The sequence below is a fragment of the Macaca thibetana genome, chromosome 16 (genome assembly GCF_024542745.1).
Source record: "Macaca thibetana thibetana isolate TM-01 chromosome 16, ASM2454274v1, whole genome shotgun sequence".
In the NCBI taxonomy this organism is placed as follows: domain Eukaryota; kingdom Metazoa; phylum Chordata; class Mammalia; order Primates; family Cercopithecidae; genus Macaca; species Macaca thibetana.
In genome coordinates, this window is record NC_065593.1 from 47,549,715 (window position 1) to 47,566,572 (window position 16,858).

The 16,858-nt window shown below is 37.9% G+C and overlaps 2 protein-coding genes across 7 annotated transcripts in view; one reads left to right on the plus strand and one right to left on the minus strand.

The window, feature by feature from the left end:
* MRPL45 (mitochondrial ribosomal protein L45) overlaps positions 1 to 16,858 on the plus strand; it is a 390,432-nt gene that overhangs the window by 255,679 nt on the left and 117,895 nt on the right. The window lies entirely within an intron of this gene.
* NPEPPS (aminopeptidase puromycin sensitive) overlaps positions 1 to 16,858 on the minus strand; it is a 109,134-nt gene that overhangs the window by 35,539 nt on the left and 56,737 nt on the right. For 5 of the 6 annotated variants that reach the window (XR_007720101.1, XM_050762593.1, XM_050762591.1 and 2 more), the window contains 7 exons: positions 13,326 to 13,447; positions 9,639 to 9,746; positions 6,771 to 6,971; positions 6,232 to 6,328; positions 6,086 to 6,119; positions 5,360 to 5,474; positions 1,193 to 1,357 (listed from right to left, as the gene is read on the minus strand). Coding sequence is in view for 5 of the 6 variants with exons in the window: in XM_050762593.1 (XP_050618550.1) it covers positions 1,193 to 1,357; positions 5,360 to 5,474; positions 6,086 to 6,119; positions 6,232 to 6,328; positions 6,771 to 6,971; positions 9,639 to 9,746; positions 13,326 to 13,447 (842 nt within the window). In the remaining variant the exon portion in view is untranslated. Of the gene's footprint in view, positions 1 to 1,192; positions 1,358 to 5,359; positions 5,475 to 6,085; positions 6,120 to 6,231; positions 6,329 to 6,770; positions 6,972 to 9,638; positions 9,747 to 13,325; positions 13,448 to 15,675; positions 15,792 to 16,858 lie in introns of all 6 variants that reach the window. The other variant, XM_050762592.1, reaches the window with a different exon arrangement.

The following is a 16,858-nucleotide window of genomic DNA, read 5'->3' on the forward strand; positions in this document are numbered from 1 at the left end:
TTACAATTATACGGGAGCCTAATAGGATTATAACTCCAGTTCTTTAGATACAAAATTTATATATATAAATTGAACTAGGGATAGGCTAAGTCAAGAGAATTAAAGTATTCACAAAACAGACCCTGACAATAAAATATGTCCAGAATTTTCCTTGATATAAACAATGGAACCATAGTGTTAACCAACAGGTATGATTTCTCCCATACTATTCTTTTTTTTGGCAGAGTTTTTTGCTTTTGTTGCCCAGGCTGGAGTGCAATGGCATGATCTCGGCTCACCGCAACCTCTGCCTCCCAGGTTCATGCGATTCTCCTACCTCAGCCTCCCCAGTAGTTGGGATTACAGGCATGCGCCACTGTGCCCAGCTAATTTTATATTTTTAGTAGAGGCGGGGTTTCTCCATGTTGGTCAGGCTGGTCTCGAACTCCTGACCTCAGGTGATCCACCCGCCTCAGCCTCCCAAAGTGCTGGGATTATAGATGTGAGCCACCGGGCTTTTTTTTTTTTTCTTTTTAATAGAGATGGGGGTCTCGCTATGTTGACCAGGCTAGTCAAACAATTCCTCAAGTGATCCTCCCATCTTGGCATCCCAAAGCGTGAGCCACCGCACTGGCCCTCTCCCATAGTATTCAACAGAAATGTATTTAATGAATGTGTATGGGTACATAGGCCTTGCTCTACGAAGACCAATTTTTTTTTTTTTTTTTGAGGCGGAGTTTCGCTTTTGTTTTCCAGGCTGGAGTTGCAATGGCGCAATCTTGGCTCACCGCAACCTCCGCCTCCTGGATTCAAGCAAACCTCCTGCCTCACCCCCCCGAGTAGCTGGGATTATAAGCATGTGCCACCACGCCCAGCTAATTTTGTATTTTTAGTGGAGACGGGATTTCTCCATGTTGGTCAGGCTGGTCTCCAAATCCCGACCTCAGGTGATCCGCTCACCTCAGCCTCCCAAAATGCTGGGATTACAGGTGTGAGCCACTGTGCCTGGCCAGACCAATTTTTTTTACTGCCTAACTTAAAAAGAAATGTTAATTAGAACTTAGACTTATTAGCTTTTCAAGACTAGAAATATGAACTAGTAAAATCACCCATGCTATTTTCTTTTCAAAGTCCAAAGTATCTATATAACAAATTATGTATTTCACTGTAAATGAGAGCAGTCATAGGCTAATGGTTAGAAAGTATGGCTCACTTCAATAGGATGGCTGTTATCTAAGGCATCAAGCTCCTGGGCACGGGTGTAATCAGCAGAAACAAACTGAGTCCAGATATCATACTCTGGGAAGCAGTGGTCTACACACAGATACTCAATCCAGGATGCAAAACCTTCATTTAACCAAAGATGAGTCCACCATTCCTAAAAACAAAAGATGAAAATACTTAAAGAAAATGAAATGATTGTCATTCTACTAATCTAAAATACTCACATGTCCCTTCCACTATACTCCAAAACTTATAATTTAATGACCTAAAATTCAGTTCAAAACATTTGGCAAAGAACTCACATTTCTGAAAAAGAGGGAAGACTAAAAGAGATGTCAAGAAAGGCCAACTGGTGATATTAGAATTATATCTGAGGGTCATTTTCTTTTCCTTTCTTTTTTTTTTTTTTGAGACAAAGTCTTTGCTCTGTCACCAGGCTGGAGTGTTCCCCAGTAGCTGGGATTACAGGCATGCATCACTATGCCTGGCTAATTTTTGTATCTTTAGTAGAGACAGGGTTTTACCATGTTGGCCAGGCTCGTCTCGAATTTCTGACCTCAAGTGATCTGCCTGCCTCGGCCTCCCAAAGTTCTGGGACTACAGGTGTGAGCCACCGCACCTGGCCAAGGGATATTTTTATTTTATTTTTCTTTTTTTGAGACGGAGTCTCGCTCTGTCGCCCAGGCTGGAGTGCAGTGGCCGGATCTCAGCTCACTGCAAGCTCTGCCTCCCGGGTTCACGCCATTCTCCTGCCTCAGCCTCCCAAGTAGCTGGCACTACAGGCGCCTGCCACCTCGCCTGGCTAGTTTTTTGTATTTTTTAGTAGAGACGGGGTTTCACCAAGTTAACCAGGATGGTCTCGATCTCCTGACCTCGTGATCCACCCGTCTCGGCCTCCCAAAGTGCTGGGATTACAGGCGTGAGCCACCGCGCCCGGCTGGGATTTTTTTTTTTTTTTTTTTTTTTTTGAGATGGAGTCTCGCGCTGTCGCCCAGGCTGGAGTGCAGTGGCCGGATCTCAGCTCACTGCAAGCTCCGCCTCCCGGGTTTGCGCCATTCTCCTGCCTCAGCCTCCCGAGTAGCTGGGACTACAGGCGCCCGCCACCTCGCTCGGCTAGTTTTTTGTATTTTTTAGTAGAGACGGGGTTTCACCGTGTTAGCCAGGATGGTCTCGATCTCCTGACCTCATGATCCGCCCGTCTCGGCCTCCCAAAGTGCTGGGATTACAGGCTTGAGCCACCGCGCCCGGCCTGCCCTGCTGGGATATTTTTAAAACATTGTAAATAACTTATCCCCCAAACCCAGACAGGGTCTCATTCTGTTGCCCAGGTTGGAGTGGCAGTGGCACCATCGTAGCTCACTGCACTCCTTGAACTTCTGGGCTCAAAAGTGATCTTCCTGCCTCAGCCTGCCAAAGTGCTGGGATTACACACGTGGGCCACTGCACTCAGTCCTAAGTAACTTTTTAAATACCAAAGGTAGAAAAGGAAGAAGAGGGGGAAAAAAAAATAAGCCCATACATGGAAAAGGAAAAGACAGCAGATAAATATAGGCAAATGGAGGTGGAAAATACAATCATGTAGAATTTAGCATATAGTAAAGGATTATCTCTGAAAAACAAAAACAGAAAACTATCAGAGCCAAATAAAGAAAAGTGGAAATGACTGGGGAAAACCTCTGACTAATGACTCAAACTGAAAAAAGAGTACTGCTTATATAAAAATTATGTGAAATTAAACGGAAATGTAGTTCAGTAATGAATGGTGTTTAGGCACTTATGGAATATAAAATTATCACCTGTTAAATAAGAATGTATAGTAAATGGAATGGACAAAGAATATGAGTGACAGATAAAATCAATTTAAAAAAATTTTAAAGATCTTAATCTAAATTTTATTAAAGTTGATTAAGCCTATTAGTAAAAGAAAGCAGGCCAGGCATAATGGCTCGCTCCTGTAATGCCAATACTCTGGGAGGTCAAGGCAGGAAGATCACTTGAGCCCAGGAGTTTGAGACAAGCCTGGGCAACACAGTGAGACTCCGTCTCTAAAAACAGTTTAAAAAGTAAATAAAAAAATTAGCTGGTCATGGTGACACACACCTGTGGTCCCAGCTACTTGGGAGGCTGAGGTAAGAGGATTAAGCAAGCCCAGGAAGATGAAGCTGCACTGACCCATGATTGTGCCACTGCACTCCAGCTTAGGTGACAAAGTGAGATCCTACTCCTCACCCCCAACCAGTCCCCCAAAAAAAGGCCAGGTGTGGTAGCTGATGCCTGTAATCCCAGCACTTTGGGAGGCTGAGGTGGGAGGATTGCTTGAGCCCAGGAGTTTGAGACCAGTTTAGGCAACCTTGTCTCTACAAAAGGCAACATAGTGAAACCTTGTCTCTACAAAAAGTGCAAAAATTAGCTGGGCATGGTGCCACACACCTGTAATCCCAGCTACTCAGGAGGCAGAGCCAGGAGGATCGCTTGAGCCCAGAGGTCAAGACTGTAATGAACCATGATTATGCCACTGCACTCCAGCTTAAGTGACAGAGTGAGACTGTCTTAAAAAGATATATATATTTTGATATTAAGTGATAAGTGGCTATTTGCCTAGTAGCTTCCTAAAATAAACTGGTATAAAATGAAACTTATTTTCCAACCTATCCCTCAGTCCTTGGAATTTCAGTTCTAATACCTAGAATAGTTATATAAAACCAGTAAAAAGTTGTTTAATAAGAATGTACACATTTCCCCTACTAAAATTTATTGCTTCCAGTTTCAAAATAAAATAATACAGTTCTCTCAAAGCCAAGCAAAAAGATTATGTGGTACAAAGTAGCAAACTTGTTGCATTAGAAGAAAAGGCCATTTCTTCACATATTTGAATACAGGAACCAACACATAGTTTCACATGAAATTATATTTCTTTTCTTTTTTTTTTGAGATGGAGTTTCGCTCTTATTGCCCAGGCTGGAGTGCAGTGGCGTGATCTTGGCTCACTGCAACCTCTGTCTCTCAGGTTCAAGCGATTCTTCTGCCTCAACCTCCAGAGTAGCTAGGATTACAGGCCCACACCACCACACCTGGCTAATTTTGTGGGGTTTTTTTTAGTGGAGATGGGGTTTCGCTATGTTGGTCAGGCTGGTCTCGAACTCCTGACCTCAGGTGATCCACCCGCCTCGGCCTCCCAAAGTGCTGGGATTACTGGCGTGAGCCACCGTGCCCAGCCTGAAATTATATTTCAAAGAATTGTTTTCACCTGTAAAATTTTAAACATCTAAAATAAAAGGAAAAGATTTATTTTCAAGGGTTGACTTTCTGTAGAAACTCTCAGACATGTAATAGTTGCTAAATGTTTTACATTCTTATTTATATGACATATGGACTCAATCTACATTCAAATCAGGTTCTGCTCTTTGGCAGCCTAAAATGCTGTCAGGGAATCTAGCTGGCTCCAGAATATCCAGTTATTTAATTGCAGAGGTACATCTAGTTCACTTATTAAATCCTGTGTTCCCAAGCTGTAACACAGTTGGCATTCATAAATAGTATTTATTTAGAGTAAGAGTGAAAAATCAGGACTGAAGGACAGAGATCATTTACTGCAAACATTATAAGGATTTCAAAAGAACAGTTGGAATTGTAATACAGCTTTATTCTGCAGTTACTTTGCAGTTTGTTTACTTTTATTTCATTAAATTTCAACTTAACATTTTAGGCAATGAAAAAACTGACTCCTAAAAACATTTCTCTCTAATTAAAGATCTCAGTTTGTTATTCATCAGGTTACTTTTCGGCTGTGAATCAGATTAACAAGTAAGACTCAAGAAACTACAGTTAGTCTGGAATCTCACTGCATGATTCATTCATCTACACCTAAGAGGAATATTTTTCTCTCACCCAAATTAGTACTTTGACTTTTCCCATTTGCAGACAAATTGTAGAACAGTTTAGGAAGTGTTTGTTGAATAAAGACTGTCCATATGTCCTTGTTCAATGCAGAGATTCTGATAAGCCCTTTCAAAGTGGACCTTTTAAAATAATACTTTTCTATCACTCAATCATTTTTTGGCACAGTGTTGCAGCCAAACTTGAAATACTATGTAGTCAAAATATTGTGGAGTAGGATGAAGATAAATATATTTGAGCACTTAAAAATATTAAATACCATAGTAACAAGATTTCCAAACCATTGATGGGCGAGTTCATGTCCCACAACCAGAGCAACCCACTGGCGGGATGAAGAACAGGAATTTTTTGGATCAATAAGCAATGCAGTCTCCCTGTGTTTTAAAAAAAAGAAAATTTAAACAATAAAAGTGGGCATGCATAAGTTGGGAAGATTCAGACAGTAAGTGAGATGGACAAGTTAGGCTTTAGAGATATTAGGAAAATATTTCCTAATGTGACACAAGTTTAATTATCAGTTTGTACACTTAGCTCATCTAAGAAGGCAATTGAAAGTAGAAAGCAAAAACTTGTTTACAGACAGACTCTGCTTTTAAAAGTTATTCAACTCACATGTTTATGTTGTGGTGACAGACATGTAAAAATTTGGCTAGAAGATATGAAATTAGGGAAGGTTCTCCAAGCTGGATAAATAGCTATGAAACTACTGGCAGGAAAGAAAGGCACTGCAATGAGAAACTTAGCCAAGAATATATCTACAAATGCTACTAACGCCAGATGCTCACTTTAAAATCTTATACCCTCAGACAGTAGCACCAAAGGGAGGGGTCTCCATCTGCATTCTTGAAATGTGCATGGACGGGGGGAAGGTAGAAAAATTTATACCAGATCAAAAAGCAGAAGCTACTCAACTGTGATTAGGAGGGAAGCCCTTTTGAAATCAGTGATTGAAAAGATAAGGCAGGGTAACACATCATTAACATACCTATAAGTAACAAGGCCCCAGTTCTCCATGGCACCTTCATAAAATAAATATAAACATTTATTGATATATATACATACTCTTGCATCAAAAGTCACACAATTTTAAAAAGTTATTACAATTCAGCAATAAAATGAAATTTACTTTACCAGCTGCAAAGTCTGCAATAGCAATGAGATCAATTTTAGGTAGAGGATAAGGAACATTGAAGTAGTCCTTATAAAAAGGCAAGGTTTTAGCAGCAACCTATAAAAGTATAAACAAAATAACCATCTAATAAATATTTTATTATAATTCATATTGAAACCCACAAAGGAATCCTGTTGCAAGCCAATGTATCTTAAATTACTAGAAATGAATCCCGGGGAGCCCTACCTCCGAAGACTGCCTTAGCTCCAAACTTTGAATACAATGGTCAAACTTTAATCCACTTACAACTTGATATGAAAAATGTAACTATGTATTTTCCCACCCATTCCCTAGAGAAATCACTCTTATATTCTCTTATTATTTTGTAAAATAACAAAACACCAAGGTTGGCATTTCCAAAATTCTATTGAAAATAAAAACCAAGTAGCACAACTTTCAGATTAAATTATAAATAACTGTACTAATAATTGACCAGAAATGTAAATTCCCCAACCTGGAGTTATGGACTGTTGGAACAATCCTCTTCAAGTACATTTACCTCTAACGCAAATTTTCCTTGCTCTGCTTTGCCAACAGGAGTGTAAACACGGACACACACACCATCTTTTGACCTTGTTTCTACAAAGTCATATTCACCCACAACAAATGCCACCAGATATGTAGACATAACAGGTGTGCGGGCAAACTTCACTTCCACTAAATTTTCATCATCAGGGTATGGTTTCCGGTCAATTACATTCTTTAAGAAATAAAAAAAAAAAAAAGAAAAATTTAAATAGGTTTACATTAATACTGTAGAGCAAATACCAGCCCAAAACAGTAGGCTTTATTGCATCTCTTTCCCCCTTTCTATTCTAACATGGCTTATTTCTCTACCCCAATTCATCCAGTGCTTTTATGCTGTCTTTAAGAAGGAAAGTGGTCTGATAAAACACTCATACTAAAAAGCTGAAGGCTGAAGTGTTAAAACTACCAAGGACCTGTGAAAGAAAAGAGGAATGGACTTTTCTTGAATACTTATTATAAGCCAGGCATTGGGATGATTTAAGTAAGGGCTTCATACTTTTCAACTGACATGTTTAGGAGAAAATGACTATTAATAAAAATAAAACAGGGGCCAGGCACAGTGGCTCATGCCTGTAATCCCAGCACTTTGGGAGGCCAAGGCAGGCGAATCATGAGTTTAGGAGATCGAGACCATCCTGGCTAACACAGCGAAACCCCATCTCTACTAAAAATACAGAACATTAGCGGGGCGTGGTGGTGTGCGCCTGTAGTCCCAGCTACTTAGGAGGCTGAGGAAGGAGAATGGTGTGAACCAGGGAGGTGGAGCTTGCAGTGAGCTGAGATCGCACCACTGCACTCCAGCCTGGGTGACAGAATGAGACTCCTTCTCAAAAATAAGTAAGTAAATAAAATAAAATATAATTGCAGAATCTCCCATTTCAAAGGATACGAACTTCTAGATCTAGGGCATTTTCTACCAAAGTTGGCTCTAAGCTTATTTGAAGAAATTTCAACTTTACCTTTGGAGTCCCTAATTTCCTTTGGTGTTCTCCCTCTTTTTCCTATTCAGGCTCTGTTTCCTCAAGCTTCTTCCTTCCAAGGAAGACTTATTCAAGAACACACTGATAAATTCACTCAGACTAAAGTGTGAATGAATATTTCCGTTTAATATATTAGCCTCCTCTTCTAAGAATATGTGAGAAGAGAATGACATTCTATTTATGGGATCCTCTCCCCTAGTAAATACGTAAAAGACAGTTATTTTCAGGTGCAGTAGGTTTTTCCATGTCCCCCACACAAGACTGTCCTAGACAATACACTTCAGGTGGCGAATGCTTACCCTGTTTATGAATGAGATCAATAACACTGGTGAAGAGAATACATTCCAAGAATACAAACAGCCAGAAACCTAAATATACTTCATTATGCAGCTGTATCTTTTGAATTGTTTTAACTTTTTAAAAAAATAGAGACAGGGTCTTGCTCTGTTGCAACTTTTTTTTTTTTTTTTTGAGACAAAGTCTTACTCTGTCACTCAGGCTGGAGTGGAGTGGCATGATCTCAGCTCACTGCAGCCTCTGCCTCCCAAGCTCAAGCAATTCTCCTGCCTCAGCCTCCCAAGTAGCTGGGATTACAGGCACCTGTCACCATATCTGGCTAATTTTTGTATTTTTAGTAGAGATGGGATTTCACCATGTTGGCCAGGCTGGTCTTGAACTCCTGGTCTCAAATGATCCACCTGCCTCAGCCTCCTGAAGTGCTGGGATTACAGGCATGAGCCACCATGCCTCTATATTTTTTTTAAGAGATGGGGTCTTGTTCTGTCACCCAGGCTGGAATGCAGTGGCGCAATCATGGTTCACTGTAGCCTCAAACTCCTAAGTTCAAGAGATCCTCCCACGTTAGCCTCCCAAATAGTTAGGATTATAGGCATGTGTCACTGTACCTGGCTAATTTTTAAGTTTTAAATTTTTTGTAGAAATGAAGTCTCACTATGTTGCCCAGGCTGGTGTCAAACTCCTGGCCTCAAGCAATCCTCCTGCCTTGGCCTCCCAAAGCACTGAGATTACAAGCAAGAGTCACTGTACCTGGGTTTCTTTTGACATTTAATAAGTCAAGACCTTTTTTTCTTTTTTTTTCTTTTTTTTTTTAAGATAGGGTCTGGCTCTGTCACCCAGGCTGGAGTGCAATAGTGTGATCTCAGCTCACTACAACCTCCACTTCCTGGGTTCAAGTGAATCTCCCACCTCAGCCTCCCAACTAGCTGGGACCACAGGTATGCGCAACCACACCCAGATAATTTTTGTATTTTTAGTAAAAACGGGATTTCGCCATGTTGGCCAGGCTGGTCTTCAACTCCTGACCTCAAACGATCTGCCTACCTTGACTTCCCAAAGTGCTTGGATGACAGGTGTAAGCCACCACATCCAGCCCAAGACCTTTTGCTTTTAGTTATTATAAATCTATGAAACTTGTCACTTAATTTACCTCTCTAAATTAAAAGAAGTAGATAATCTTATAAATGTATTTAACAAGGAATTTGACAAGGAGGAAAATCCTCCAAAAATAAGGCTATCAAGAAAAAGAGGTCTTGGCTGGGCATGGTGGCTCATGCCTGTAATCCCAGCACTTTGGGAGGCTGAGGCAGGAAGACAGATTGAGCCCAGGAGTTTGAGACCAGCCTGGACAACATAGTGAGACCCTCAACTCTACAGGAAAAAAAAAAAAAAAGAAAGAAAGAAAGAAAAAGAGGCTTATTGAAAATAAAGAAAACTATTATTTATGTTCCTATAATATACCAGGACTGTGGTAGGTGGTTTCATATTATCCCATCTAATCAGCAAACTAAATCTGGTAAAGCCTATTAAAATTTTAGATAAACTTATAAACACATACATACCATGTTTGATAAAGCTACTCTGTCTTTAGGAACAACCAATGAGATATCAAAAGTTGCTTTGATAGCAGGCTCATCCCAGCAAGGAAAAGCCCTCCGGGCATCAGTAGCCTTAAGAAAGGAATATGAAATATAAATACCTTAGAATTAACCTAACAAGTTATTTCATAAAGCAGTCACCATTTCCCTCTGTCATTCATTCATTCCCTTGTTCAAATATTTACTTTCTCTTCAGTGCCAGGCAACAAGCTAGGCATTAACTAGAAAGAAAAGACAACACTTGCTACCACTGCCATTCCAGCATAAAAATTATCCAGGAACTGTGTCTGCTATGGATTTTAACAATATATTATAATTATTTACAATTAAATTTTTGTTTACATTTTAACATTTCAAATTTAATGCAAATGCCTTCAAATCAATAATGTTAACATAACAGAGCACAGAACAGTAAAGAGTATGCTATAAGAATTCAACGTTGGGAAAACATGGTAAGTTGTCTCTCTGGTTTTTATTTTTTAATTAAAAATAAAAATATTCTTAATCTGGCCGGGCGCGGTGGCTCACGCCTGTAATCCCAGCACTTTGGGAGGCCGAGGCGGGCGGATCACAAGGTCAGGAGATCGAGACCACGGTGAAACCCCGTCTCTACTAAAAATACAAAAAATTAGCCGGGCGCGGTTGTGGGCGCCTGTAGTCCCAGCTACTCGGGAGGCTGAGGCAGGAGAATGGCGTGAACCCGGGAGGCGGAGCTTGCAGTGAGCCGAGATCGTGCCACTGCACTCCAGCCTGGGCTGGGCGACAGAGCGAGACTCCGTCTCAAAAAAAAAAAATTCTTAATCTTTGATGTGCTTTGTTCTTTATCTGGAATGGCAGCAATAGGAATAAAGACAGATACTCTATCAATTCAAAACAGGTCATTCATTTAATGGCACTTCCATGTGCTACACATAAAACTGTCGCCACTTGACCTACTTGAGTCCTTATTCTTTCATTAAAAATTTTAAGAAGAGCAAACTTATGAAAGCAAAATAAAACTTAGTGGTTCTGCAGGGTATCAGTTATAAAAGAAGGAAACTTTAGTAAACAGAATGTTCCATTTATTTAGTAAATAAAATGGAACCAATGACAAGATTCTGTATCATGAAAAGAAACAACAGGCCAGGTGTGATGGCTCACGCTTGTAATCTCAGCACTTTGGGAGCCAAGGTGGGTGGATCACCTGAGGTCAGGAGTTCGAGACTAGCCTGGTCAACATGGTGAAACTCCCATCTCTACTAAAAATACAAAAATATGCCAGGCGTAGTGACACATGCCTGTAATCTCAGCTACTCAGGAGGCTGAGGCAGGAGAATGGCTCGAACCTGGGAGGCGGAGGTTGCAGTGAGCCGAGATCCAGCCTGGGTGACAGAGCAAGACTCCGACTCAAAAAAAAAAAAAAAAAAAAGGAAGAAAAACGAAGAGGTAGAAAAAGCTTATAGAAAAGGGTTTCTCCAAGGAAAAAATTTTAGATGGCTGACTACATTCTCAAAAACATTAAATAATGAATTCTATCAATGAATAAATAAGACATCTGAAAAGAAGGGAGAGTGTATGGAAAGAAATGGCAGCACAGAAGCATTTAAATTAGAAGCAGCAGCAGTAGAGAAATGAATTTATACTAGAGGAAATTAAACTAATGACATAGATAACAAGATTTAAGTTTGAAAATATCTAAAGGACAAAGTGATAAAAGCAATTAAACATACATTTGAGAGACAGATTCTAGAGCTAAACAGTATTAACTGAGAAGGGAATGGAACGGATATCACAGTGAAGATATAACAGAAAAACTCACGCTGAAAAAATACCTGAATCTAAAAATCAATAGGGTTCACCAAGTACTATGCAAAAATCAATGAAAAGTGAACACCTGGTTTAAAAAACAGTTTAATTTTCAAAGTCAAGATATAATTTAACAAGCAAGCAGGAAGAAAATAAAGCAAAATGAAACAACATCTTACCTACAAAGGAAGAAGTAACATTTTAGTCTGTGACCCCTCCTCTTGAAAAAGTGAGATGTAAAAGACTTCGGAACAATATTCACAGACTTTTGAAAGCGAAAAATTGTAAGCCGATTGTACTACTCTTACAATTGAACGAGTTGGGCCTATTACTCATGGCAAGAGATAACTCACACCATAGGAAACCACTGGTGTCTCCGTAAGAATGTAAGAAAGAACCCATCACACGATTTGGGATTTGGTTTACATGATTTGGAAGAGGGTCTAAGTAACCAGGGATTCACTCTAGACTGAGTGCTGCAAGAAGTCCTATAAGGCAATTTGATGGGTAGGTATCTCAATAAATCTTAACTATACGGAGGCCAGACTAGAGCAAATCTAAAACTGTAATTAGTAAAGAAGCAGTAGTCACTCATTTTAACTGAGAGATGGAGATGTTTGTTATTTTGCAGGTAGCATAGTGATCTTGTATGCACTGTGCCTAGGCAAAATTATGGATGCCCTTGTCTCACTTTATTATGGTCTCAAGTAGCCTTGTCTAAAGTTGGTATTCTGTAATATTATGTCTAATAGGGAGAATAACATGGGCTGGCTGTGAGTGCCAGACAACTTCTGGATGTCAAAAGTCGCTCTTTTTACTTTTTTTCCATCAACAAATCTATATACCCACTAAATCTGGTCATGTATAAAGGCAAATGAAAAATTTTTCAGATATGCAAAGGCTCAGGAATTACATTACCCACATACCTTCTCCTAAAAAAAATTGTTTAGAGACATACATCAGCCAACCATTCCAGGATGAAGTGTTCAAAGCAGGTAGAAACAGGCATTGGAATCATTCAAACATAGAATTAAACCTAAATATCTGTGGCAATATTATTCTAAACAGAAGGTAACATAAAATTATTGAAAGAGAAGATACATCAGGTAAAACAAATTAGGAGTAAACTGGATAAAAAAGTTCAGGTTATCCCAAACAAGCAAACAATATAGGGATATGGGCAGAAACATAAGAATGGATATCATGAATTATTTCTTTATCCATATTGAAATTTATAGAAATAAATTTAATTAGATTTAACACTTAAAAGTACGACTAGCAGATTCAAAACAATTTATATAATTTGCAAATACTTGATAAATAAAAATCACCCTGGCCTACGTAGGACAGTAAATATATATATATATATATATACACACACACACACACACACACACACACACACACACACACGGAGAAAAAAGAAAAAAAAAATCAAAGACAGCACAGATACTACAGTAAGATAAACAAAAGATGTCAAAGAAGGAAAGCAATGCTAAAAAACAGCTAATAATGCTGTAGGAAAAGCCATAGATATCAAACACTAAGAGGACAATTTTAAGAAAGGTACACAGTTTACAGGCAATTCAGGTATCAAAATGTGTCGCGTGTTTCAGTGTGTGTGTGTGTGTGTATAACTGTATATAATCACTCCCCACTCCGTACCCTTAATTCCCTCCTTTCTGTAGGCTAAATATAAAATAAAAATTCTATTTTTATTAGATTGTGAATTATTATTTATTAGTTGTGAATACAATCATGGCCAAGGGCACCTAGCCTCAAATAATCACCCCACATAATAAAACACAGCTTTGTCAGAATGCCTAATTTAAGAATAATACTATTTTAGAGAAGAAAAACCCATACCTCAAACTGTGTTACAGCAGCATAGCGCACCTCTCCAGAAGGGGTAGTATATTTACTTCTATAGAAACCTTTCATTTTGTCATTCAGCTCTCCAACAAAATCTATCTTTAAGGTTCCTGTACCTGTGATTGAAGATAAATAAAACACACTTTTATGGAGATGTTAAACACAGTTATCAAAAATATATCCTCAAGACACTATATTCAGTTAGCTATTTACAATGTTCAAATCATTCCTTCTTTTTCAAATATTCCTCCTGGCAATGGAGAGAATACAGTACTTACTAAAGTAAAAGGCAGACTAATCCTAAAATAACTCTTGAAAGTCATGTTTAGGGTTACTGCCTAGAAAGTTATTAACTTAGCCTGAAACTACCAATATGTGAAAAGAAGAACAAGAAAGGAAACAAACATTTATTTTTAAATGCCTGACATGTGCTATTGTGCATAGTGCTTTTAAAATATATATGATTACTTATAAACCTGGAAGTAGATATTGTCCCCATTTTTTCAGATGAGGAAACTGAGGCTGAGAAGCTAAATAACTTGCCCAATGTCATACAATTAGTAAGTAATGAGAATGGGATAAAATGTTTAAGTCCAGAATTCATGCTGTCTGCCAATTATACATGTGAATTGGTCCTTTTACACAACTTCATGCATAGAAAGATAAATGTAGCCAATTACTCTATCATCAAGATAAGACACTAAATGTTTACTCCAAATGGAACACTGATTCCATAATTTTGTAAGGAGCTATAGGGAAGACTAATGATCTGATGAGCAACAGGGCATAAAACAAATTCTTACAAGTCACCTCAATCATTTGAAATCTGACAAAGAAATACATTTAATTAATAAATTATTAAATGCAAATAAAAATACAACTTAAATATGTATTCTATTGTTGTATAAGAGCAAAAATAATTTAGACAAAAAATGTTAGCTTTTTTGAGTTTATTAGTTTCTTTTTACAACATAAAAAATTGTAATTATTATCTAGTAATCATCTGCTAAATACAGATGCATGGCAAAACAGTAATCCCATTCTGTGTTTTACAAATCAAGTCACAAAAAAAGTAGATGAATGTTGACTTTTTAGTTGATCCTTTTAAAGGCCCTACATATATCAAGACTTAAAGCATGAGAAGTCTAACAAATCAAAGATAGGGCATGACTATAAAGTAATTAACCAATCATACCAAACTTTTATATCCTGATGTTTCAAATTGTCATTTTGGAATGCTGAAGAGCAATAACATTTGACATTGTTCAAAATGTTATGACTTTCTCTTTTTTTTTTTTTTTTGAGACAGAGGCTCACTCTGTTGCCCAGGCTAGAGTACAGTGATGCAATCTCAGCTCACTGCAGCCTCCGCCTCCTGGGTTCAAGCAATTGTTGTGCCTCAGCCTCGTGAGTAACTAGGACTACAGGCGGGTACCACCATGCCTGGCTAATTTTTGTATTTTTAGTAGAAACAGGGGTTCGCCATATTGGCCAGCTGGTCTCAAACTCCTGGCCTCAAGTGATCCGCCCACCTCGGCCTCCCGAAGTGTGGGATTACAGGAATGAGCCACTGTGCCGGGCCCCTCTGACATTCTTTTGAATGATCTCAAAGTCAAATATTCATCTTATAAAATTGAATTTGCTTTTGGAAAGGACCAAAAGTTACAAGGAGTGCAAGTCTACAGAATAAGTGAATGACAAACTACAAATTGTTTCTAGCATGATGCCTCAAACTGGTTCTGAAAGTAATTTAAGTGAAAATTTCAGACTTTTAGAGCAAAGTCATCACCAATGAAAGTACTATATTCTTAATGATTCTGAGAAAAACACAACTCAACTGAAGCTTAATTGAATAGACATTTGTAATGTTTATTTTTTAAAAATCAGATATTTGTGAATATCTAAAGAGGACAATGAATACTTTTTTCTTTAAAGAGAATGACAGGTTACTGGGACAGTATATATGAATATAGTAAAATCATTGATAATTCTAAATGATGCTAAAAAACTATAAAGCAAAATTTAAATTAAAAATTTTTAATTTCTATTTTCTTTAGAAATTCACTTCGTTTTTTAAAAAAGCAAATGTATTCACATTAATAAAGTTTGCAAAGAAGCAGTCTAACAGATTATAAAAACCTACTACCTTTAATGGAAACTATATGATGGAATTTTATGTTACAATTCCATAAGTGGAATTGCCCAATCTGTTTCACTAAGTCAATCAACTATTAAGATGTTTTTTAAAAATAATTCATATTTCATGGTAAATCTACTTGCATTTTTTCCTAGTTGGAACAAAAGTGGATTTAAAACTCATAACTAAATAAGAAAGGCTGCTTACACTTTTACTCGGTTTTAAATCTCCAAGGCCATCAAACCATAACAAGATATTGACAGTGACCACTTCCAAAAAGTGGCATACTAAACAAAATACAAAGTATTGGAAAGAGTTATTACCTGAAATTCAAACAAAACACAAGTTAAAGTATTTAAAAATCATTAATAAATTTAATTAGTGTCACATTATATGATACCAATTACAAAGTATTTACTTACTATTCAAATAGTAGAATTTTAGGGCAAGTAGGAGAAAAAAATGACTTTTTAATAAACTTCATTTATCAAATTTACACCATATTAATGAACTGATTGCCAAATTGTCTAATTTTATACCTATCAACACACAAAATTTACACCACTTCCTCAAATTAGATACCTTATTTCATATCCAATGTGTGAAATATTTATCTGTTTGGGGTTATAAACCTTTTGAAACATACATCAAGCTCACTTATAATGTAAACAACTGAAAAATTGGGACTTCCATCAAAAACCTTAAATGTTTAAAGCTTAGGAGAGTATAACAATTGTAAAACCTGGAATAAATCTTGAAATACTTTAATAATAAGAAATTTAATGAGCCTACTAAATGCTATAAAAATAAAGAGATTAATTTATACAAGAAGGGAATAAAGGTCTTTGCCTTTGTGTCACCACTTCTTTTTTTCTTTTGGAAATGGAGTCTCAGTCTGTCACCCAGGCTAAAGTGCAGTGGTGCAATCTCGGCTCACTGCAACCTTCGGCTCCCAGGTTCAAGCAATTCTCCTGCCTCAGCCTCCTGAGCAGCTGGAACTACAGGCGTGTGCCACCAGGTCTGACTAATTTTTGTTTTTAGTAGAAAAAGGGTTTCGCCATGTATCACCACTTTTTATTACCTTGTTTTTGACTCTTCAAAATGCTGACAACTACCAGTGTTTCTCCATATAAAAGCCATTCTCAGGACCCTTAGCCACTAATTCTAAGGTGGTTAGACCTTACAATAATTATGGTAATTTAATCACTATTCCAGAATGGTGCCAATTTCAGAAAAGTAGGTTTTACTTAGCTGTATAATAGCTTGCATTACTGTTAAATTTGATGACGCTAAACACAAAGGTTATTAATGTCCTCCTAAGATAAGCTCAGTATTTGCTTCAATATCAGATAGATCACTTGTGCAATCTGTCTTGAAAAAGATTAACTTC